Source organism: Marmota marmota, unplaced genomic scaffold (genome assembly GCF_001458135.2).
Source record: "Marmota marmota marmota unplaced genomic scaffold, marMar, whole genome shotgun sequence".
Taxonomy (NCBI): domain Eukaryota; kingdom Metazoa; phylum Chordata; class Mammalia; order Rodentia; family Sciuridae; genus Marmota; species Marmota marmota.
Window position 1 is genome coordinate 83,824,021 of NW_026000026.1, and position 25,623 is coordinate 83,849,643.

The window sequence follows — 25,623 nt, forward strand, 5'->3', positions numbered from 1 at the left end:
GCCCCAATACCAAACAAATAAATTAAAAAAAAATAAAATGTCTGGTTATTACAGCTAAAATTCTTGAGGAGATGAGCACTGACATAGATCTTGAAAGCAATGAGTAGGAGCCAGACAAACAGAAGGATTAAGGGTGAGTCAAGCAAAGGAGAATGGTGTGATGTAGACTAGAGATGCTGTGGACTGGGGAGATAGTGCAGGGAGTCTGGAAAAGGGAAGTAAGAGAGTGACTGGAAATAAAGTGAGAGGGATGATTGAGATTAAATTCTGCTGCCAAGGGTATTGACTGTCACACGAAGGGGTCTAGGTTGATTCTGGGGACAGTGAGAGCTCATGATGATTTTTGAGAAGAACAGAGGTGAAAATCATTGGGGCCTGATGTGCCCATAGGAAGCAGATTGACAGGGGGACTGTTTTCAAGATAAAAGGAGAAAGATCATCATATTGGGACATAGAATGAAAGCAGGATGCGATTTTTAAATTAATTTATAAGATTATATGGCTGAGGCAGGGGGATCGAGAGTTCAAAGCCAGCCTTAGCAATGGTGAGGCGCTAAGCAACTCAGTGAGACCCTGTCTCTAAATAAGATATGAAATAGGGCTGGGGATGTGGCTCAGTGGCCAAGTGCCCCTGAGTTCAATCCTCGCTATTCACCTCCCCCAAAAAAGATTATATAAATCAAGGATAGTTTATATAGTAAGCATTACTCTATGCAATTATTATATATGTTGATTATATATTCATATGTACATCTGCAACAAACACTTGAAGGAGAACCATAAATACCGAAAATGTCTTGACTAAAAGCTAAAAGGACAGACAAAGATGAAACAATGTGCTGGATAGTGTTCTAGTTTTAATTAGAATCATATAAACAGTGACTGGTGGAACAGGGATACTAGTTTTAATTAAAGAAGACAACATTTCCTAGAAAGGGAACTTGAGATGGTGAGGAAACACTTTCCTGCTTTGAAGGAAGAAGTCAGCCTGAGAACCACCACAGTTCTGTTCCTTTCGTTGTTCCTAGTTCGCTATTTTAGAAATAGTAAGAATCTGCAGAAATAATCGAGGAGAACCCAGGATGGAATCTGTCAAAGAGAAGGGGCAGACATTCAGTGTCCAGAGTCAATGGCTGCTCTCTGTGGAACACCTACCGCCACCAATGTTCTGACTTGGGCTAAGTTCCTCTGTGTTTTCTAGCTGAATTCTTTCTTTTTTTCTTTTTTCTTTTAATTTTATTTATTTTTTTTAGTTGTAGATGGGCACAATACCTTTATTTTATTTATTTATTTTTATGCGGTGCTGAGGATCGAACCCAGTGCCTCACATATGCCAGGCGAGCTCTCTACCACTGAGCCACAACCCCAACCCCAACCCCTTTATTCTTTCTAATGAGAAAAAAAATATATAGAATATTCAGATTTATTTCAGGATACAGTCCCCGACTTTTTACCAAGTTTTCATCACATTGTATAATTAAACACTAGTTCTCCTCAATCAAGTTTAGACTAAATGTCAAGTAAGGAAACACGCTCTGATAAGTGTACCATGATTTTGTTTCAAAGTAGAGTTATATTTTAATCAGAGGAGATGAATTGCTTCCTGTTTTCTCAGGGTGGCTGTAAGAAAGACTCTTGAAAGCCTTGTTCAGGCAGTGTTGTAAGCACAAAAGGAGATGAGAGGAACAGACTCGATTTCTTTACTTAGGACTTATCAGTCCTACCAATAAACATACACCCAGTGGTAGAATAATTTTTCTACAGCTTTTCATCTGCTTTTGTCTCTCTTAACTCCTTGATTCAAAGGATAGTGATTCTGGACAACTTTTATGTTTATCAGGTACCCATTTTTTATCCCAAATACTTTCCAGATGCTAACATTTTTTTAACTCAGTGTTGTTTTTTTACCCCCCATAAGGACCATAAAAATTCAGACACACCAAGGAAAGAACAGTAACATAGGAAAAAGCAGTGCCTTTACTGTGTTGGTTTGCTGTGAATATAGCTTTTTGGGAACCTTAACCATAAGACACTATACTGGACTGAATCTCATCTTGTTACACTTCAACTCAAAGGATTAGAAATAGGTTGCCTGCCTCTGCTGTTATTGGATGATTCTAATTGTGGAATTTATGAAAGACATTTATGATTTTCTTTCTAATCCTCTCTTACTGGCTTCACCCTGTCACCCATGACAGTTTTCTGCAGTATATATTATAGAACTGACCTAAAGTTTTCAAACTATAGAACAATGGCTATTATATATTTTTTTTTAATTTAACATCAAAATGTTTTTTAGATCCCACGTGATGGCGATTTTATACCTCAAGAAAATACATAATGACAAAGTTACTCGGTGTTTGGTAAAGGTTTTAAGTGAATTTGCATTTTGTTGGTCAGAGTAGTGTACCTGTCAGTGTGAACTATCCTGGTGCCCACATGTTGTCAAGCATCATCCACTCCCACTGCAGTATCCAGTGTAAAAACAGATTTGTGAACTCCTCCCTATATCAGTGCAGACTCCCAAAGTTGGGCCGGTATAGAATGGATTCCCAATGAACACTGGCTATGTTGTAATTGGCATTTTGAAATATATTACCTTATTTCCAATGTATATTTGACCCATAAGGTGTTTAGAAGTATAGGACATTTTCTTAGTTCCAAATTGATTTCCTACTTCATTACATCCCCTGTGGTCAGAGAAATATTCTGGTATTTGCTTATGGCTTAACAAAAATAAATTGTAACAAATCATCAATATAAACTTGAAAAGGATGGGTTTCTCCAACTGGTGAATGCTAGGTTCTAGATTTATCCATCAGATCAAACTCAGAGACCTGAAGGTGAAATCTAATTGCACACTGACATACTAAGAAACGCATTTTCACCTCATTTGAGAGCTCTATTTTATTCTTCTTTTGGGGCCAGTTTCTACATTTTTTTTTCATATTTTGTCCAGGATATTTGATTGAGAGGACATTCAAGATACCTCATCCACCATTCTACTAGAAACAAGATTATATTGTTTTATTTCATTTTTCCACCAACTCTACTACACAAAGAAGAAGAATTAAATATCGTTGTAAAATCAAGCAACTATATTTGTATATAATCTAGGTTCATACAAGAATGTTATTTATATATAAGCCCAGGTCTCCTGGATCAAGGTTATGGTTTTGTTTCTCAAAATTTATGCACAAACCTCCTCCTTGAAGAATCCTTGAAGAGATGAGTATTTCTATACCATTTTTGCACTGGTTGTGTCCCAGGAGATTAGTGATTATTGTTAAAAATTGGGGACGTTTTATTTTGTATTTATATTCTGTTCTTGATGAGTGTAACAGTCAAATCAATCTAGGAATATGATACTTTGGATTCCTAGAATGAATATTTTAACAATTATTTTACTGGACATTCTTAAGAATAAAAACTGACCTTTGAAATTATTCCCAGTGTCAAACTGCCTAAGCCTAACTCTGCAGTTTTTAAAATGTGCTCAGCACCTTTCAGTATGTGTACATGAATGGAATTCAGTTCTTTGCTTTTGAGTATACTGGGTTTCTTTGGGGAAATGAAAAAGGGTGTTAGTTCTTATATGGAATATCTTAAAACCAGTTCATTTGTTGCTTGCAACATGATATCGTCCATTTAAGGAAATAATGTTTTTATTTTAAACTCTGTATTTAGTGCTAAAAGTTTTGGGTTTACCTAATAATGGAATTATTTGCAATATAATTTTCATCTGCATCATTGCTATGCCGCTTCTGAGTGTTGTGTTATACCTTCTTGTGATCACAGACAAAATGTCTCTGAAAGCATCTTGACAAAGATAGAATAGTACTTAGTTAACTACCCTCACAATTTTATTTTACAATAGTTGGAATAAAGGCAATTTCAGTTATAAAAACACATTCAGCTGATATTGATATCATATACCCATGCAATTTTATCTTTTATGGTCTTCTGTAATCATCATAACTTATCTTCAAGCCTTTATCTGCTATTCTGACCCATTTAGTAGAGTGACCTCTATTACTGTCATATTTGATCACGTTGTTTCTCTACCCTAAATCTTGAAGGTTAATGCAAACTCCTGACCATAGCAAAACTCATTGACAAACTCACTGTTCCTTGAGTTTTTACCCTGCTTTACCTCATCCACATTTGAACTACTGGTACCCCAGTTCTCAAAAACATCTCATCCAGCCTCATAGCTTAGAATACCATATACACTGACAACTCACAGATACATAACTTCCGCCTGACTATTCCTCTGGGTTCCAGGTTCATTTATTTGACATCATGAAAGAAACATGTTTTAAAGAAGAGTCTGGTCTTGTGTCCCCCAATCTTATCTCTCCTGCTCATCACTGTCTGAGATGTGAAGGTCAGAAACTGGGGAAGTCCCCAAGACTCTCTTCCCTCATACCCCACAGCCATGCAAGTTTCCATTAACTCTGCCTTCAGTGAGATCCGCCATCTGCTCACTTCAGCATGTTCTCTGAGACTACCCTCATCACAATCACCATCGTCTCTCACCTGAATATCTGCTGTGTGATCTTCAATAATCTTCTTGCTCTCACTATAGCCAATTCTCATAGCAGCCAGAGATCTCCTTAAAAATATCAACCAGTATCTTTTCTCTATTGAAACCATTCAAAAACTCTCATAACACTCCATTAAAATCCAAAAGTCCTTCCCTAATGGCTGCAGAGCTGTATGTGAGAGCCTCTCTGAGCTGTTCCTTCCACTCTCCTTTGTGCATGCTCTTCTCTAGTCATATTTGGCCTCTTGTTCTTCACACACTTGAAACTCAGCCTATTCTTGATGAGCCACTTTTCCTTCACCTACCTTCATGGCTTTTTGCCCTCATTTGAGTCAAGTCTCTGCTCAGATGTTCTGTCTCCAGCTGCTTCTGACCAGCCTTTATAAATCAACACATGTATCAGTCAGATGTTGCTGCAAAACAAACAGCTAACTGCAAAATCTCAGTGCCAGACAGCAGGATTGATTTCGCAATTCATCTGGGGATTGGGATTGGGATTGGGTGATTGCTTCCCTTCAAGCTCTAGATCTGTCTTGAGTTTGACTTCTCACTGCGGTTTGCCTTCGTCTTTGCCCAACATCTTTCACTTTTGTATTCCTGAAATAGGCCATGGAATAGGTGGTCAGTGAATGTTTGCTGAATAATGAGTAAATCAATGCATAAATATAGAGAAATTAAGAGAAGGAAGGCATGAATACTACAACAGAGGTTAAGAGAAATCAAGTAAAATAGTAATAATGAATAGTTCACTTCATCTACACTCTCCTAATGTGTGAAATGTTAAGAACCTGAGGTAATTCTGCCATATCTTTTATTTTTATTGTGTATATTCAGATCAGAGAACAGGCACATGTTTCTCGGGCCTGGTGAATGGTCGCTGTGCACAAGAACTCCCAGGCAGGATGACAAAAACGCAGTGCTGCTGTGAGCCCGGCCGATGCTGGGGCATGGGAACCATCCCTGAAGCCTGTCCCGTCAGAGGTTCTGGTGAGTGGAGGGCCACTGGCCTCCTTAGGACGGATGGTGTTAGGAGAATCAGGAAGAGTGATGGGCTGAGCTCTTTAAGGTCAATTTCTGTTTCTATTCACGTCTTCAGTGACTTGGATGTTTGTGTGGGATCAATTTTGATCATTCCCAGTTTAGTAATATCAGACAAATTTCTGAAAACTGACTTGTTTTGTGCAGATATGTTTGAAAAAATTATTTTGAATGTCAGTAGTTCAATTTGGCTTTCAATCTCCTGATCTTTAATTTCAGATCTTTAATGTCTTTGAATAAAAAGATTTTACCTTCATTTATATTTTCTTTCAGGAATACCCTCAGCCTTTTGTGTCCCAGTCCTTGAAAATATTTTCTTTCCTAACTCATGACCTTTAAAATAATCTCTCTCCTTCACTTTGCTATATTAACTGCCTTATAAATGAATCTGTATTGGAAAATCACCTTAGAACGAATGAGAAGCAGTTCCTCTTATTATACATAACATGAGCAGTAAAGGACAGTTAATGTTTATCACAAAAGATATATTGATATGTTATCTTTTCCATATTGAATTATAAAATCAGGAAAAATAAAAACTTTTGAAATATAAAGGTATATACCTCTATATGCTATTATGGAAAAAATATCAAGACACATTCTTCATTCTTTCAAAGTCACTAAGACATAAAACCCAAATCTATTCCTCAAAGGTGGGGTGGGGTGAGAATCAAAGTTAATGTCTAGTAATACATTTTGGAATTTTATAGCTCCTTTAGTAATATATAATTAATAATTCTTATTTATTCTAATCTAGTGTTTTAATTCTCTGAACAGTTAAGGAAATAAGATGGTTGCTATATTTCTGGCCTCTCTTCACTCAACTTTGATACTTGTACACTAAGTAGCAAATTTTAAAACTTATTGAATATTGTCTAAAGTTAAGATCCATATTAGAAAAAAAATATTATTCTGGAGCCATATTAAAACCTAATTCCCTAAAGAAGAAAAGGGTCAGGAAAAAAAAGTATAGGTGTAATACTGATGAGTATTCAAGTAAAACCAAACACTTAAAACTTCAGTTTTCACCTGTTCAAGTAGATTTCTTGCATTCATAGTCGTGTCTGGAATTTTATGAGTTGTACTTAGAGGCATAAAATAAAAATACACATATAAATGATTCTTTGTGTAACTTACATAGTTAAAATTATGTGGCATAGAGGTTTTGAATAGTTTCTGAAACACCTATACCGTTTCTCTGCTACAGACACCTACTAAAAACATTTATGAAGATCATAACCTCTTGATTCATATTGTATAGAATAGTAAACTAAAATGATCGATTCCAACATGCCATCTGCATTTATTACATAGAAAGACATCCATCTGTGTTTCACTAAACTTTCTTTTCTTCTAGAGGAATTTCGCAGACTTTGCATGGATGGACTTCCAATGGGAGGGATTCCAGGGAGTGCTGGAGCCAGACCTGGAGGCACTGGGGGGAATGGTTTTGTCCCAAATGGCAATGGCAATGGCTATGGCCCAGGAGGGACAGGCTTCCTTCCGATTCCTGGAGGCAATGGTTTTTCTCCTGGCGTTGGGGGAGCTGGTGTTGGAGCCGGGGGACAGGGTCCCATCATCACTGGACTAAGTAAGTGGTCATGTTTCCCGTGGATCCTTTAGTTTTCTACCTCTTGTATTATTATAATATCTAACATATATTTTATTTTTCAAAAGTGTGAGTTGTGTGTGTGTTTGTGTGTTTGTGTGTAAACTCACTTCAGGGTCTAAAATATAGTGATACTAAATTTAGGAAACTGTAGTAAAAAAATATTATTCTGTGTTGTAAACTTTCAATTTAATTGGGAAAAATATCTGTGATCTAGGTTCCCTGAAAATATAAACCAGAGCCCTGTAATTCTGTGATCTAAATGATATGACCAAAAACCATGTTTTTGTTCCAGTGTATTTCATTTGGCCTATTTCAGCTGCCCTATTCATTCACTCCTTGAATTATTTTTCAAAACCATTTTTCAACTGAGATAAAGTAAGTCCTGTTCTGTGCCTATCCAAATATTGTAATGCACATATTTGTCTTTCCCTCGCCCTTTTATTGTTAAATTGCTTAAGAAATCGAGAACGTGAGCGTCAGACCAGAATTGGCATTCATGTACTTGACATTTAAGATCACTCTCTTTAAAAGCACTGCTCTTGCTAATAATATTTAATGATGTCCCACAGTGTTATGTTTATTCTTTTTGGCATACTGCCTGTTTACTATATCTAAATATTCAGCAGACTTCCAGAAAGAGATGGAAAGCACTCAAATGTATGGTAGAACATTCTTGAAATTTTAAAAAGACATCATTATGGGCAGAGTTTCCAGATGTGTAACTTAACAAATCCAAGTTGCAGCCGTGTGTCTCAAAAGAATATGTTTTTTTTTTAGATTCTCCACATTAAAATTTAATAAAACATAGAATAATGTGGGCTTTTCATATGTATTTGACTAATTTACTATTAATAACATTTTAGAAGTCCACTCTAAGTACTCCATGTCATAATGACTAAATATTACCTGTGCTTCAATTTTCCATAGCAATTCTGAACCAGACAATAGATATCTGTAAGCACCATGCTAATCTTTGTTTAAATGGACGCTGCATACCTACTGTTTCTAGCTACCGGTGTGAATGCAACATGGGCTATAAGCAGGATGCAAATGGGGACTGCATAGGTAAGTTCGTGATTCTTCCAATTTTTTTCATTTTCAGTAGCTGTTGGGCTCTAAGAAGTTGGACTGAATATGACTAAAAAAAAAAGCCTTTTGAAGCCAAGCTCATTTCCAAGCTATGTCTCCCGCATGCTGGCTCTTCCATGTGCCCATCTCCCTTAATGTACTTGCTGAGCTAGGTGGCTTTAAGAATTTCCTACCCCTTCAGCTCTCAAATGTGATTTCTATCTCTGATTCTCCCTTTCCTTCCTTCTGAGTATTGCTTAAAAACAAAAGGTATCTACGTAAGAATGAATATATTTTGAAAACAGAATCCATTCTTAAGACACATGTACAAGATGATGGGCTACTAAAATCTGATGCTCATGTATTTTGATATTAAGCCCATTAAACTCTCAAAAATTATTGTTTATAATCTACTGATGATTACTTTGTTAGCAATAAAAGATGAAAATTTTAAACATTTATTTATTCATTTAAAAATAACAATGATATACTCCTTGCATGCTAAAATAAGTAACATTTTTATGAAAAACTAGATTTTCTACAACAAAAAGAATAGAAATGAATGTCATTGTTTATGTTTCTGTAAATCTGTTCAGTAACTGTATTCATAGAACCCAGCTGAATTTGAATATCTGCATCTGTATTTAATCTGTTGAGATTTTGGTTGAAAAATACACTGAAATCCATCTGCAGATATGTATTTGGAAAACAGGAAGAGTATCTCCTAGGTTTTTCAAATAACAGAGAATTCTGGGATAATACACTAAAAATCTAAAAGGAGGTACTCATAAGTCTTATTTTGCAATTTATAATCTGAAACCATGTTAATGAATGTTATATTAAGTCCATTGGTCCATCTTGTGCTTTGAATGGATTTTTGTAACATGCAGTGGTCATTGGATATATTGGTTAACTGTGTAATACATATTTCTCTATTCAATATTGAAAAAAACACATGAGATACTATCACAGACTAGAAATTAGAAATGCTTTTATGTGTTGAGAAACTGCCAAGAACACATAGTAAATAAATACTCTAATTATTTCACTTTTAAGGTTGAATTTTAACTTCAGCATCAAGTAGAACACTCTTTTCCATAAGTGACAGCCTCATTTTGTGATTTTTAAAAAGATTCCAAATTCACAAGTCTGAATAACTATAATTTGTATGTCAGTTATTCTTCAAGTAAAAATAGTACTCTGTGGAAAACCCTTCTAATTTAGCACACAATGCAAACAGATGCTCAAATTTTTTTCCTTGAGATTCTCATGGTGCTTAAATCAGCACGTATAAAGTGTAATACTGATTTTATCACAGAGATAATTTTTGAATGTGTATTCCTGTGTCAAGATTTAATGTAACTAGTTTCCCCTGATTCGTTCATGATCTTCTTAACTGAAAATATTTTTTTTCTAATTCACTCTGAGTTCTTGGTGGTGATTATGGGGATGCGTTGGTGCTGCTGCCTTAATTTGTGCTGGGACAACCCATTATTGCCTTTGCACCATCAGGGCACTCATAAACTGACTCGTACAGCAGCAGCCTAGCAAGAAGGAGGTGGTGAGAAACATCTAATCTGGCAGCAGGGTCTGCAGTAGTCAGGGGTTACATTGGTATCCTGGTAGAATAATTCCACCCAAAAGAGTAAAAAAGAATAAAAAAGAAATTTTAAAAATCCATCTAGTACTCTCTTTTTCCCTTCTTGAGTTATGAACCAGTTAAGAAATGGGCAAAGACCATTCCATATGGAATTCTAAAGACTGTAAAAGTGATAACTCCAACTCCTTAGGTTCTCAGTTTGAACTTGCTTAGTTTGAAGTCTTGAAGAAGTTGTCTGTGATTCCTGCAGGTAGCCCACGTTGCAAACACCAATCAAAGTTGTCACTGATACTCCCATCTTTAGACCCATACCATCTATAACTTCTCCAAGAGCCTTGGTTTCTTCAAGTGGAATTTGGGTCCCTAAATGTCCCTCCTTGAATATTTGCTCAAGTTTTCCCAGCCCATGTACCCGGGTGTTGAAGAATAGAGGGATCATATTACCCTTATTGTGATCTATCCTGGTAAATGTTTCATTTCCAATTGTTGAATTAGTGTTTTCAAGTCCTCTTAATCTATCCTCATTGATAATTTATCTGGTATTAATGCCATTTAATTTTTTTATTTCTAGATGAGTTTTTTTTAATATATTTCATGTCTCAGTTCTTTGTAATCTTTCTCCAGCTTTTGAATGTATGGAATGCAGTTATAATAATCATTTCCTATCTTTCTCTGCTTATCCTAACATCTGTGCCAGTTCTGGTATGATTTACAATTATCTGACTCATCTCCTCCATATACATCTCTTTTCCTGTTTTTTTTTTTAACATGCCTTTTAACTTTGAATGGACATTATTGTGAATTTCACTTTGCTGAATCCTTGATATCTTTGTATTCCTATCCTCATTCTAGAGCTTTATTCTGAGATATGTTGTTACTTAGAAATGATTTGATCCTTTCTGGTCTTGCTTGAAATTTTTTAGGTGAGCCTAGAGCAGCATGTAGTTCATATCCACCAGTTCCCAGGAGGAGGTGTGATCCCTTTGTGTACTTGCTCCCCAGCAACCCTGGGGGTTTAACCTATGGGGAAGAAGCACAAGTTGTAGCCCTCTGTGGTGGCCAGGCACTCTCACTTCTCATCCTTTCCACAATTCTTCTTTTGGCTTTTAGTTGCTTCCGCGTATACATGTGCTCCTCTGTGTTCTGCTGAACGCATGAGGAGGACTCCCTGCATCCTCCAAGTCCTCTTTCTATGCAGTTCCCCCTCTCCAATATGCATTTATAAACAGCACGGGACTTGTGTTTGACTTAGCTCCTTCTCCTCTGCCCTGGGAGCTTATTACACTCTGCCTGGGTTCCTTCTGTCTGGGCCATGTCTGAACAGTACTAAGCCATAGATGGATAGTCGATGTGTCCCCCATGTGTGTTTCCTATCTCTCAGGGATTTCTGTTCTTTGTTTTCTGATACTACGTTTCTTGAAACCCTTACTTTATATACATTGTCCATTTGTATATTTCAGGAAGAAAGGTAAGTCTATCTTAGCTAGAGCAAAAGTCCTTCCCATTTTTTCAGTATAAAGATTTTAATAGTGAAAGAGGAGGAAATAAAGAGGTCAGTTAGGAAATTTTTTGTTATAATCTCAGGCAAAAAATTATGATGACAGTGATTGGGACAGACTTCAGGACAATAGAATGATCCTACGTATTTAGGGAGTTAATCATGAATCTGATGACAGATTAATCATGAGGAATTAGAGAGTAGGAAACTACAGTGACACGCAAGTTCTGACTCAGTGAGAAAAACCAAGTGCATGGTGGTATCATTGGCATCTGGGAAAAGGTGCAGACTGGGAGAAAATGGTCCAAGAGTCTCTTTTAGACATGTTGAGTTTTAGGCATCTAAGGAGTTTGATTATACAGGTTTAATACTAAGAGCAATGTTCATAGCAGGAGTTATAGAGTTAGGAGTCAGACTATTAGAACCATCAGGACAGTCATTGTCCTGCAGGCTGAACAGCAAGAAAAGGGAAAACATATATCAGTAGTACTGAAACTGGAATCCTGAGAAATAGCAACACTTAAGACATAAAGAAAACTTAGTAATACTGTTGGAGAAATAGAAACTTTCTAGAATATTTTTGCTATCTCTGAAGCTATCTATGAGTACACTTTCAAGAGAAAAATAGTGACAGGTGTTAAATGCAGCCGAAAAATCAAGTACAGCGAGGACAAAAATCTATATAGGATTTGGTAATTTTAAAAATCTGATAATCTTTAAAAAGTGGTTTTAGGAGGATTGTAATTGAACCATTTTGAGGTCATTCCTTTATTTATCCATAGTACTTTCAAATGATCATACATGTGTTTCATAAGTAGCACAATCCTACATTTCAGATTTGGGTTCAGATATTCTGTTAAAAATAGAGATGAGGAGACTGGGGTTGTGGCTCAGTGGTAGAGCACTTGCCTGGCATGTGTGAGGCCCTGGGTTCGATCCTCATCACCACATATAAATTTTTTTAAAAAAATTAAAAAATCCACTGGCAACTAAAAATATTTTTTAAAAAATAAAGATGAGAAGCCCAATACAAGAAGAGTTAATATCATGGATTTCCCAACTTAAATTATAAAGATCTGAGTGTGCTATGATTAGAAAGGAAAATGTGAGCAGATATTATGGTTGAGGAAAATCAGTATTCTAAACTATGTACAAGATTATGAGAGTGATTAAACAAGGCTCACCTCAGGATCCCCTATGTACAGTTGCACAGGTTTGCACTGCACAAACCTCTACAAGGTACCATTCACATAATCTATATAAATGGCCCACCCTTGGGTTGTGCAATGAAAAACCACATGCAGCAGCCCTAGCTTAGCGGGTACTACTAATACTTGTTTAAATGACAGACCACCTGAGATGTGATGTTATTTTTGGAACACCATGAAACATTGGTATATTTATTCTTTATTATATGACTTGAAAATCCTTTTCCTACCAGAAAATATTAAAAGTGTGTAATATACAAAGTATGTAACATATAAAGTATCTCCTCTTGCATGTACATACATAATTAAAATTTATCAATCTGAATTTTTTTTTAGAATTTAGCCTTTATTTATTTATTGTTGTTTCATTTGGTTTTTATGTGGTGCTGACGATCAAACCCAGGGCCTCACTTGTCCTAGGCAAGTGCTCTACCACTGAACCACAATCCCAGCCCTATCAGCTGAAATTTGATTGACTGTTTGTATTTTCCTATTCATATTGGTCATTCATGTGTCACTGTATGATACACTAACAAGAAAATATGAGTCCAAATTTTAATATTTTCTGTAAATTAGTCAGAGGTCATGTTTCATGTTTCCATCCAGGCGAACCTTATTCTGTCCCCTAAAACCCTTATGTCCTGAAGAATGTGTTTATGAACGTGTGGAATAAAAAAGATGATGTCCTTAAAGGATCAGAAGCTCCTTTCTGTAGTCAGGTTGCTGTTTCAGCCCAGGGCTCTGTTAGAGAATTAAACCCTGCAGGCAATTATTTGAATGATTGTTTTCTAATTCACCCAAAGGTGATATATAGTTAGTACCACTCGACAGGAGGGGAATTGATTACACTTAGTGGACGTCTTAAGATTCCAGGACCTGATTTTTCTCAGAAGCCAGTGGATATGGTTGCTGCCACTGTGTTTATCGACCCTGTCTGATGTAGCATTGGGATTGTGTGCCTGCACAATTAATATGTCAATATAAATATCAAATTTCTGCTTGACCCCAATATCATTAAAAATGGTCCCATTCTAGGCCCATCATTCAGGTATTCTTGGAGGAGAGTTAAAACTCCATCAGTGAGACCTCTATAACTACTGTAATTCATAAAGTAGAGTAGCACATTTTCAGAACATGAGTTCTTAATATTTTTGCTTCTATTCTCGTCAGCTTTTAATCATTTGGGTTTATAAGGAACAAATGCGTATCAGAAAAAGCCAAGAGTTAGTATTTTACATAATAGTAGCACAGGATAAGAATCCTAACTATCTCGTTTGTGCCAGTGTTTTCAAGATTAATAAACTTCCACTGCTACTTTGGAAACTTCATTGGACACCTGTATCATTCAAAAGACAAAGTGTAAAAGAATCAAACACAAAAGAGATAGGATTGCATACATTTTGCTATTATGAGAATTACTCCTAAGACCTGAAAAGAGTTATATTTACTTATCACATTTTTCTCTCCCATTCCTGTGGATTCTACTTCCAAAATGAAATTCTGTGCCTTTCTTCCTGTCTGTATAAGTCAATCTGTTTTTACCGATGGTTTTAACTCTGCTCAAATCATTTTATTTTGGAGTAGCGGGAAAGAATGTTTCTCTTAGGCTACAGGTGTTCTTGAAACCCTTGCAAATCACAAAGAGTCTTCTAAGTTAGTATATGTTTTTCAAGAGGAAATATTCCTTTACCCCAATATTGTTTGGCAATTTAACTGTTTAATAATATTTTACATAATTCCTTCATTTATTCATAACTTTAAAATACCATGAAATTTGGTTAAAAATACTTAGTCCCCAGTGAGAACATAGAAAGAAGTCAAAGTGCTCTGACCACAGTAGGTATGCACTTCTATTCCTGTAAATAAGACAAAACAAACAGGATTATTTGGGGAACTAGAACGTGACATTGGACAAAAGAGGAGGCATAAAATGTCCATTTCAGAAGATAGCCATGGCCATTCATGATTAGTCTAAAGCAGAGTCCTGGGAGGGAAAAAGCCATAATAATGGGGTTTTAATATCATCTGGAATTGTAAGTCACTAATAGTGAAGAAATAAGTAAGTGAACACTTACCATCTTCTATGTGGACTGGACTGTTGATGGGGTCCCTAAGGGGCTACAGAGACAGAAATGAATTGTAGCTGTAATGGCAAAATAAGGAGCAGAGCTGTCATAGCAACAAGGAGCCTGGGGAACAGGTTCTCAAGGGGAGAAAAAGGTCCGGAAAAAATGACACGGCTTCCTGGATAGTTGCCCTGAAAAGAGGGGGTTGGACACATGGCCTCTCATGTTCCTCACTGGAACAGAGCTCTGCACTGAGGCGCCCATCAAGAACACCTACAGCACATTTGTAATATTGCATTTCAGTTAAGCACACACAGAAAACTTAAGTGATCTTTAGCCATGCAAACTGAAGGTGCTCTTCCTATTGAAAAGTCCCATTAATCATACATTATGTGCTGCTAATGTGCTTGCTCTAAACTCTCTCTCTCCTCTCCTTTTGCTTCATTCCTTTGGCTCCGTAGAATTGATGTTATCACCAGAAAGTTTAAATGTAAGTGAGTCTAAATGGGCTGAAAGGGTCTTTGAATGAATCGGAAAAGCATTTAATCCTATTATTCTTTGTTGTTTTTATTTTATTTGCCATGAGGTTTTGTTTTCTTTTTTTCTTCCCCTTTACCAGAGAGAGCTTAATTGCACTCAGTGTGAGTGTTTATATAAATGATTTTGGTGAGTTTGATTGAGCACAGTTCCTTTTTTAAGAACATCTGTGAAAGAATTAATCTGTTTATTAAAATGGTAAACCTGTGAGCTGACTTTATTGTGCTCTTCAGTTTAGCTCAATTGTATTTGTTAATGGCTTCTACATGTAGATGAAATGGCAAATCATTGCTCTCACTAGCTGGCCAGGTTTTTAATTTTCCAGCATTCAAAATAATATTTAGTGGGCATTGCTAAGAGAAGACAAATTAAACTTACATTGGCACTAGTGCTTTCTCTGGGCTTTGTCTGTCATTGGGTTTTGTGGTCCCTGGATTTGGTAATAGGTTTGCATTTAATCAAGCCTTAAGAGACCTTAAATGAAAAGACTTTCTCACATTTCAGATCAGAACCATGCATAAAGCTTCATTTTATTTTAAAAAGATTCCCTAAGTCAATTTTAAGACCCTAAAGAAAAACAAAACTCACGAAAAAAAATTGGCTTTGTTTTAATTAATTGTCATTTTCTGCCCCTCCCTCATGTGTTTGACTATAAAATAAAACCTCAGTGACTGCTAAATTGTATATATAGATGAGTCTACAAAAAGTAATAACAAGGAAGTTCCATAATCCATCAATCTCTTACTTTAAAACCAAGAACATTGCAATGACAACATATATCATGCAATATAAATATATATATATATTTTAAGCCTTTCATTGTTTCATTGTTCTTCTGACACTGTGCTAAGCCTTAGAGAGGCATTCCTTTGCTCAGATTGCTGTAGACATAAACGGCACCATTTATTGGAACTCATGCTTGTCTCTTCTCAGAGCCCATGTTTTTAATCACTGGGCCTTATTCCAATTGAAAAATCATTACTTCTTGATTAAAGCAAATTCCCTGGTGTTCTCAAATAGGCAATATTTTTGTAAACCTTCAGACTGGCCTCTGTATGTATTTGAAGGAAGGAATTTTCATTCATTTATAAATACTCGGCTATTTAGACTATTACCACTGACTGGCCTTCTCTCAAATTTGGGAGAGCTAAATGTACTTTAAACAAACATTTCTACAGATGGAGTGAAGTCTGTAATGGTTTCTTTTGGTGCTCACAGATGTTGATGAATGCACATCAAATCCCTGCACTAATGGAGATTGTGTTAACACACCTGGATCCTATTACTGTAAATGTCACGCTGGATTCCAGAGGACTCCTACGAAGCAAGCATGCATTGGTAAGGAAGCCTGCCGTCACATATGAAAATGTTCCATGAAATATCGTGACCGAGACTACTGAGGTGAAAAGCATATTTACTAAAATATGACATAGGATGAGCGCTGTTGCATTATTACAGATTTATTCTTACATATCCACAGAGGTGCTCCCTTTAAATATAAATACTCTATGCCTATGTCATCCAGGCAGTGTGGCATCTGGCTGCAAAAAACTTCACTTCATCTACCTTCCCTGCGTCACAGCTTCCTTTCTCGGAGTAAGGTCAGCGTTCTTGTCTCTGATGAACTGAGCTTAAGATTTATAGTCATTTTCAACTACTGTTTTCTTTGAACCCCACACATAGTCCCACACCAAATCATGCCTGGTCTGTATTCAGAATTTCATTACTACACCCACAACTATCGTCCAAGCTCTCTACCTCACTGCTGATTCATCCCAGAAGTCTTTTACCAGATGACTCTGCTGGTCTTCTTTTTCATTTCCTATTCATCCATGAGTAGTTGCTTGAACCAACTTTTTCCAGCAGTTTTCATCATATTGCTTCTTATCCAGAAATTCTGCAGTTACTTTTCACTTACCCAACATCTCATTCTGACTTTTAAGGTCTTTAACCACTATGTCAAAAACAGCTGCAGCCGTAATTCCAGCTGCACTGCCCACCCTCTTTCAGGCTCAGTGCACACCCCATTTCCTTTTCTCTTTCTTTCCCTCTTCAGCCACTATATTGGCTGTAAAATTGCTTATGTCTACCTATCCAAGAAGAAAAAGCTGGTGAGAGATGGAAATGTTGCTGAAGAAGCAATACGATCTGGATGGTACATGTACAGATAAACCAGATATTTAAAATATGTTGACTGTGTTACCGTTTTCCTCTATAAGTATTGTAAAAGAATAATGTTTGGCAATTCTTATTCTTGCCAGATATTGATGAGTGCATCCAGAATGGGGTTCTTTGTAAAAACGGTCGATGTGTGAACACAGATGGAAGTTTCCAGTGCATTTGCAATGCCGGCTTTGAATTAACTACAGATGGAAAAAACTGTGTTGGTATGGAAATATTTGCTCCCTTGAAAAAAGATTTTAAAGGATATACATTTTTTACTTAGAAACATATATACATAATGCTTCCATGTCTCATACTTGAATTCCTCACATAGATAGGCAAAATATAAATGCAGTTAACATTATTAAAGCAAAGGGACAGGATTTTGGAGAGATGTTATAATCATGAATAATTTACTGCTTATGAAAATTTCTGGTATGGTACACATTTAGTTATAAGTAGCAGCTATTCCTCTTTAATGCAAATAATCATTAGCACCTACTGTATTTTAGATGTTGGGATTTCAACACTGACAAGATAGAGATTTTCTCCTCCTCCCCAATCCGGGAGAATGTAGAAACGTTTGGCATAAATGGTAATCGAACCTCTATAAATTTGTGTTCATGCTGATGTCCAGCAGGGCAGTAGACACCAATTCATAGAAATATTCTATTCCCACAGTAATATTTCATTCACTAATGAAAGCTCAGATCGTTTTATTTACAATTAAAGTTTACCACTGCTTTATTCTTTCTTATAAAAGAATACCCACTGGAATCATGTTACTTTTGGGGGGTTCAAAATAAAATACTACTCATGGTTATGGTATATGTGGGTTTAACAGCAGCTAAGCACAAGATTTATTTAATTTTTTCCTTTGTTCCTTATATAAAAGCCCTTCCCGTTTTCCATACTATTTGCTCAGTTGACATTCTTACTTAAAATAAAATTCATGAGCATATGGCTCGTTTTTGCAGTGGAATTTGACTGGAGATTATGGGAGGAGAGGAAATTGGTTCCCTTAAGGCCAGTGGTTGAAGTTACTCTCTCTTCTTCTGCAGATCACGATGAATGTACAACTACCAACATGTGTTTGAATGGGATGTGCATCAATGAAGATGGCAGCTTCAAGTGCATCTGCAAACCAGGATTTGTCTTAGCTCCTAACGGACGTTACTGTACTGGTATGTATGGCTTTGAGATAAGAAGGAAACCATGATTGAAACCACCCTTTTATGTGAATGAGCCATGCAAGTATTACTTTAATTTCTTCATGTGCATTTTATATTATTCACATCTTTTGCTAATTCAGTAAGGCAGGTGCCTAAAGGTTCCCAGAAAAACATACTGTGGTCTAAGAAACAGTAACGTCTTTACAAAAATGAGAATGCTCTAGGAACAGTTGCAGGCATGACTGGTTGATTTTAACAAGTTCGGAAGAGACGATGTAGAAATAATTTCTTTGCTGGATAAAAGAAATAATCTCCTTTGCTGGATAAAAAAGAAGAAAAAAATCTTGCAAGATTTTCATTTTTATGTGTTCTCAGAACCATATTTCCCACTATCATTCATTGTTGATACACCATTACATTTTTTTCATAAAGCTGATTTACAGATAATTTGCAATCATATCATTGTCTTTAAAATCCCACATTGATTTTGTGAAAACATAATTTGAATATTTTATTTGTTGTTTTATTTACAAAGTCTTTTGAAAACTAAGTTCTAGTGATAACCTTTATAAGCAAGAGATACACCTCTTGGAAATAAATAAGATTATATTATATTTATACACACAAGTGAACTTTAGTAATATAGAATACATTTTGTAAGTCCTACTTTTTCTTTCAGTTTCCTCCTTTTAGAAAAATTTGCTCAGTGAACACTTTCTAGCTTCATTTGAACAAACTTATCTGAATACAAAAAAAGACTCATAACTAATTCCTATAATTTCAATGAAATTTCAGGGATAGTAGATAGGAAAAACTGGGACTGATTCTCATTCAGGAAAGGGGAGTACAATGCTGGAGCTTTGGAATGAGTGTCATCTCAGGGTTAGCTGCCTTGGACTTACCAAGGATATGAGCTTGGCATTGTTCTTTAGTGTGTAACATTATGTGAAAGTAAGGAACTTCATTCCAACATTTTTGAAGACACTTAAATGCAATACACAAAGGTCTCACTTAGACTTACGTCTCACCAGTTTCTACCTTCTGGAAATTATTTTTTATTTTCTTATTATAAATGTTGCAGTCCATAAATTCTAAAATGTTAATAATTTGGTGCCTCTGTTTAAATTTTGTTTCGTCTTTTGGAGAAACCATTTAATATTGTGTTCCATTTGACAAATTCAAGTGAATTGAAAATTACAAAAGATAACTCAAATATTTCATTGTGAAATGATGGAATAACTATCAAAACAACTTCCATCTCTAAAGATTTCTGTGTGAAAAAAATTTTTAAAGTTTATCTTAGTTTTTTAAAGACTTTATTTCCCTTACCTAATTTGAATTAAATATTATTTAACATGAAATAGCATTGTCAAATAATTTAAAAGGAATTTTTTTCTTTTTTAAATTTTTTATTAGTGCATTATATATATATATATATATATATANTATATATATATATATATATATATATATATAATAGAGAGTTCATTTGGACATAATCATACATGCATGGAATATAACTTGTTCCATTTTAGTCCCCAGGATATTTTTCTTTCTCCTCCTTCTCTTGAGCCCCCTTGTCTTTTCTAAATGGGTGAAGTAAAACAACTTTTACTCTAACACTCTTTCTAAATATGTGCTTGAAAGTGTTGTACTTTGTGTGTTCTTTGTGTGTTCTTCTACAAGTTTCAAAGTTCAAAGGTTGATCTAACAGAGCAGTGGCAACATATAAACTCTGGTACTCAGTAATGGCTGGGCTTCTGTCCCTCTCTGTGCAGACGTTGATGAATGCCAGACCCCAGGAATCTGCATGAATGGGCACTGCATCAATAACGAAGGATCCTTCCGCTGTGACTGTCCCCCAGGCCTGGCTGTGGGTGTGGATGGACGCGTGTGTGTTGGTAAGTTAAATTTTTCATGGTGGCCCCGCTGCCCAAAATGATCTTTGAAAACATGGACACAGATAGATCCACACTACACAATGGACTAATATACAGCCATAAAAAGAACACATACCGAAATATGGACAAGACCTGAAAACATCATGCTAAGTGAGAAAAAGTCAGTCACAAAAGTCTGGATAGTCTATGATTCCATTTGTGTAAAAAAGACCAGATCAGGCTAATGTCAATAAATTTGTTTTCTTTTAAATGGACAGAGACCCCAGAGAGCCTCCTTCAAAAGGTTCTGATGAGAGGCAAGACAGAAATACTGAAGAAGAAAAAAAATCTGTTTTTATATCAACATCTCTGATAATATTAAATAACCAAATTCTAAATACAATGGAATTTAGTTTTGTACTTAATAGCCAGTAAGACAAAAAACAGATTATTTAAGTAAATTCTTACTTTCACTTCGTTAGTCAGCTTTTTGTCTTTGTAACTAAAATACCTGACAAGAATAACTGAGACGAAGAGGAAATGGGATTTATTCTGACTCGTGTTTTCAGAGAATTCAGTCCATGGTCAGCTGGCTCCAAGGAAAAAACATCATGGCAGAAGGGAGTTGCAGAGGAAACCTGTTCAGTGCATTGCAGCTGGGAAGCAGAGAGACAGAGGCAGAAACAGAAAGGAGCCAGGGACAGATATAGTCCCCAAGGCCACACCCTCAGTGACCTACCTCCTCCAAGAACACCCTTCCTACCCACAGTCACCACCCTGTTGTTCATTCAAATTACTAAACCTTAAGATGGATTAATTCACAGATAAGGTTACAGCCGGCATGGTTCAGTCATTGCCTAAAGTCCCGACTTCTGCGCCTTGTTGCATTGGGCACCATGAGATTTGGAGGGGGAAATTCCAGACCCAAACCATAAAATTTACCCCCACAAAAAAATTTAAATGTAAATGCCACAGAACTTGGATTTATATAAAAAGCTAAAAATGTTTTTAATTGTTTTTCACCCCCATTCCATATTATAGAACCAAGGGAAGAGACAAAGTCATTCAGGACTCCTATTGGAAATGTTTGTTAAAGTGTCATTGGCATTTCAAAACCCAAACAATATGTTATAATGATAGCAGAGTGAGCTGTAAAAACACATTCATGAAATTTTCTCTCTGAAGTGTTTCATGAGACTTAAAGCATGAATTAGCCATTGTGCTCACTGTTTTTCAGGTTGTATAGTAAAACCTAGAAACACTGATTTGAAAGTAGTTTAGAGAGAAATGGCATTCTTAGGCACAGTTGTTAATACTTAACTCTTACAGATGTGAATCAAGATATTTGGATCCCAAGGATGGTGGGGGACAAGGAGGGATCAACAGATAGAACTATTCCATTCACTCAGATTCACCCACTCTATCTAATCCAGTCCACAAGGTTGAACTTTTTCAGGGATATTTCAAATGCAACAGCTAGAAGATTATAGCCCCTTCCTGCTTAGAGAGTTTAAGATTTTCAGTTGCTTTAATATACTTGGTTGCATTTTCCTTCATCTAAATGATTCTCTTGAAATCTACAGTGCATACAAAGCCAGTTAGGGAGGGAGAAATTATTGTCTGTTCAAGAAACCAACATATGAGTAGTCATTAGGAATTCAGTGTTTAAACACAAAAATTCATCCTCTTGTCCACATACAGGAAACACATCTGAAACTCTTGGAAAGCTCTCCCCAGTTTTCCGTCATTGTGGTTACTTAAACTTTTTAACATAAAGCCACTATTTGTTATGTGTGTAAAATTATATACTGCTATTCCTATAACATGCTAGATGTGATTTTTTTCATGTCTTCTGCCTTTGATATCATTTTTGAGACCCATTGGTTAAGTTAGAAATAAATACTTACGAATTTTTAGGAATAGAATTTAAATATTAGAACTTTTTTGTTTATTCCTTTGTTTGTACTTTTTTCTCTAGAAAATTCAGCCATGATTTTAACTAGCATATTAAAGAAATATGACGCACAAGCCGAGGGTAAACAAAAGACAACTATATTTTTGTGTCTCCCATTTTTTAAATTTAATTTAAAAAATTATTCAGGGGGCGGTTGGTTCCAATAAGTTAGAAGGAAAAGTCAGGCTATTTCATAAGTTTTTGAATATTTTTTGTTAGCAAGAAAATTCTGCGATGACCTTAGGTAAAGTCATTACCTTAATGACCTTACTATTAATTTACATATTAGAATGCCTACGATCAGATAATAATTAGTACTCTGAATTGGGCTGTAAGTTACAATTCCAGTTCCAAGCTCAGATCTTCAATGAGAATGTTCATGACTCTCTGAAGGGCAAACTGGGGGAGGAGAGGTTAGCAGCGGAATAAGGAAGCATTTATGTTACTGACACTGTTCTGCGACAGCTTTGAGATGTTCTGTCTTTGCAGATAGTTAAAGCCAACTTCTTCCTTGCATAGCTCTCGGGGATACTTCAAGGCATTCAGCTGCTATTGTGCAATGGAGGCATGTTTGCCTGCCAGTACCCAGTCCCCATCCAGTATCCACTCCTGCAGCAGGCCACTGTCATCAAACCTTCTCAGATGCTGTCTCAGCACCCTGCACATGGGACCTCCTCTTTTTTTTTTTTTTATAGATTATGTAGCAATTTTTCACATACTTCATATGCAGCTGGGATGTTCAAAGACTGAAAGTGCCTGGAAAATTCAAACACTATGATTTAGGAATTCTCTTATCACTAAATTTTTTCTAGTTGATCATAAATATTCAGTATTGTTCAGAGAATAATCCAAAGAAGACAAATATCAGAGTTTAGTTTGACTTTGTGCATTGTATTCAGTCTCCTTCAGCTTGGACCTCCTCTTAATGTTCTTCAATTCCAATCCATAAGACACACCCACCCCCCCTGTCTGTGAACTGCAAATAGAGGTCGGTGTCATGCACCACCTCTGCCTGGTCCCTGCAGTGGTAATAGTCACTGGTTTGCCTGTGAAGCCTTCTAGGCAGGAGCTGTTGTGAAGCTCTTCAAGTGCTCCTGTAGGGCTCTTTTTATCTGACTACATGCAAGGAGGGAAGCTACTCAGAACCCAGCTTCCCCCCTATGCCCCACCCCCAAATCCTTTCTTAATCACCACTCTCTTGAACTACTGGTGTCCTCAATATTGAGAGGAGTTTAAAGATCAGGTAACTAGCTTTCCAATATCTATTTCCTTCAGGATGGGATGTCATAATTCACCTTGTTACCTGATATTTAGTGTCAAAGGCTTCTAGTTTAAGTTCCCTTTTTTAGCATCCTATTATATTAACTTAAGAACATTTCAACATTTTTATGAACACTAGCATTTCTTGCCAACTAAAAGATTAATTTTTCTTTACGAACTGTGTTACCTTGGACAAGATACGTTACCTCTCCGAGCTTCCTTCATTAGGTTGCTTTGAGGATTAAATATGTTAATATTAAGTATTTTCTTTGTGTAAATCTTTGGTGGTGTTGTGCATATAGCAAATGCCCAATAAGTAAACTACTACGATTATTATTGTCTTCTTAAATTAAAATAGTGACATCCTGTATAGGACATAGCCTTGAAGGGTGCTTCTTTAAATAAGAAAGAAAAGTTAGTATTAAAGAAAAAAAATAACATTTACATGTGCCCATATTTTATTAATGATATATAAAATTTGATAATGACCTGGAAAATTTCTCCAAAAATCCTCATTTTTTAAAAAAAGCATGTAGAAATTTGTTAACATATGTAAAAGATATAGCTTAGCACTTCAGTTCAACTTCCCACCAAAGCGTTCCTGTGAGCACATTCTGGTAGTTTTCTTGGTACAGTCTTCTTATCCTGTCCATCTGTGGACAGTGGCTTGATTATATTTGATAGTATAATAGGAACTAGTTTCTCATTCCAGGGTCCTAGAACAGGGAAAGACTAACTGTTCTCATTAAAGATTAAAAATGGAAATGAGGTATCTACCATTTTTTGTGTGTGTTTCAGGCATAGATGCTTAAGAAATATACTCTCGTTTATTATATAAACTATATTTAATGGGTAATGACAGAGTCTAGTAATCTATGTAAGATCATCTCATGGAGATCAGAGCTTAGGACAATTTGTGTCCTCAAACCTACACATGAATTATACTTACAGTCTTTTTTTTTTTTTTTTTTGGAAATACAAACTAGTATGTGATGGCCTTACTCTTCCAGTGAGCTCCATAGACTTCTTATCTTCTTGCTTCTAAAACTTGTGAATGGCAGTTTTCCCCATTCTTTTTAGTTATACATAACAGAAGAATATAATTTGACTTATTTACACAAACATGGAGTACATTTTATTCTAATTAGGATCCCAGTCATGTGGTTGTACACCATGTTGAGATTCACTGTGGTATTTTCATACATGTACATAGGAAAGTTATGTCAGATTCATTCCACTGTATTTCCTATTCTGTGCCCCGCTCTGTTACCTCCATTCCCCTTTGTCAAATCTATTGAACTTCTATTCTTCTTCCCCTACCCCTTGTTATGTGTTAGAATTTACATATTATAAAGAGCATTTGACTTTGGTTTATTGGGATTAGCTTATTTCTCTTAGCATAATATACACTGAGATTTCACCTCACTCCAGTCAGAATGGCAATAATTAAGAATACAAGCAGTAATAAATATTGGCAAGGATATGTGGAAAAGGGTACACTCATACATTGCTGGTAAAACTGCAAATTGGTGCAACAACTTTGGAAGCAGTATGGAGATTCCTCAAAAACCTTGGAATGGGACCACCATTTGACCCAGTTATCCCACATCCCAAAGGACTTAAAAATAGCATAACACATTTTCTTGACATGGAAACAGAAATAATGTAACCATCTCTTGATGCCTTCCAAGATAATTGGTAAGGGCCAAAGCATTCACAAAGACAATATTGGAAATCATCAATCGTGTCATAGTTGTGCCGATTCTTCTTTGTGTTAGGCTGTGCATTTGTGGGTAACTTGGAGCAGACTCTCTCAAACTCAGCCACAGCAGAAGCAGAAAAGCTGTAAGAGTTTACTTCTTGGTGGTGAATCTCACCACCCTCTTTCCACTTGTTTAACACAGCCAGAAATCTCATATTATAAGAAATCATTAGATGACTCATTTCATAACAGCTATATATAATTATTTCAACAAGTTATAAATAATTATATATAGCTGTTATGAAATCATTAGATGACT

At 36.0% G+C, this 25,623-nt stretch overlaps 1 protein-coding gene across 1 annotated transcript in view; it reads left to right on the top strand.

Moving 5' to 3' along the window:
• Window positions 1-25,623, top strand: part of Fbn2 (fibrillin 2) — a 232,106-nt gene that overhangs the window by 113,822 nt on the left and 92,661 nt on the right. Inside the window, exons 12-19 of the mRNA XM_015500761.2 lie at window positions 5,381-5,533; window positions 6,942-7,175; window positions 8,124-8,261; window positions 16,392-16,511; window positions 17,435-17,560; window positions 18,398-18,520; window positions 20,287-20,409; window positions 22,367-22,423. Of these exons, the coding sequence (XP_015356247.2) occupies window positions 5,381-5,533; window positions 6,942-7,175; window positions 8,124-8,261; window positions 16,392-16,511; window positions 17,435-17,560; window positions 18,398-18,520; window positions 20,287-20,409; window positions 22,367-22,423 (1,074 nt within the window). The remainder of the gene's footprint in view (window positions 1-5,380; window positions 5,534-6,941; window positions 7,176-8,123; window positions 8,262-16,391; window positions 16,512-17,434; window positions 17,561-18,397; window positions 18,521-20,286; window positions 20,410-22,366; window positions 22,424-25,623) is intronic.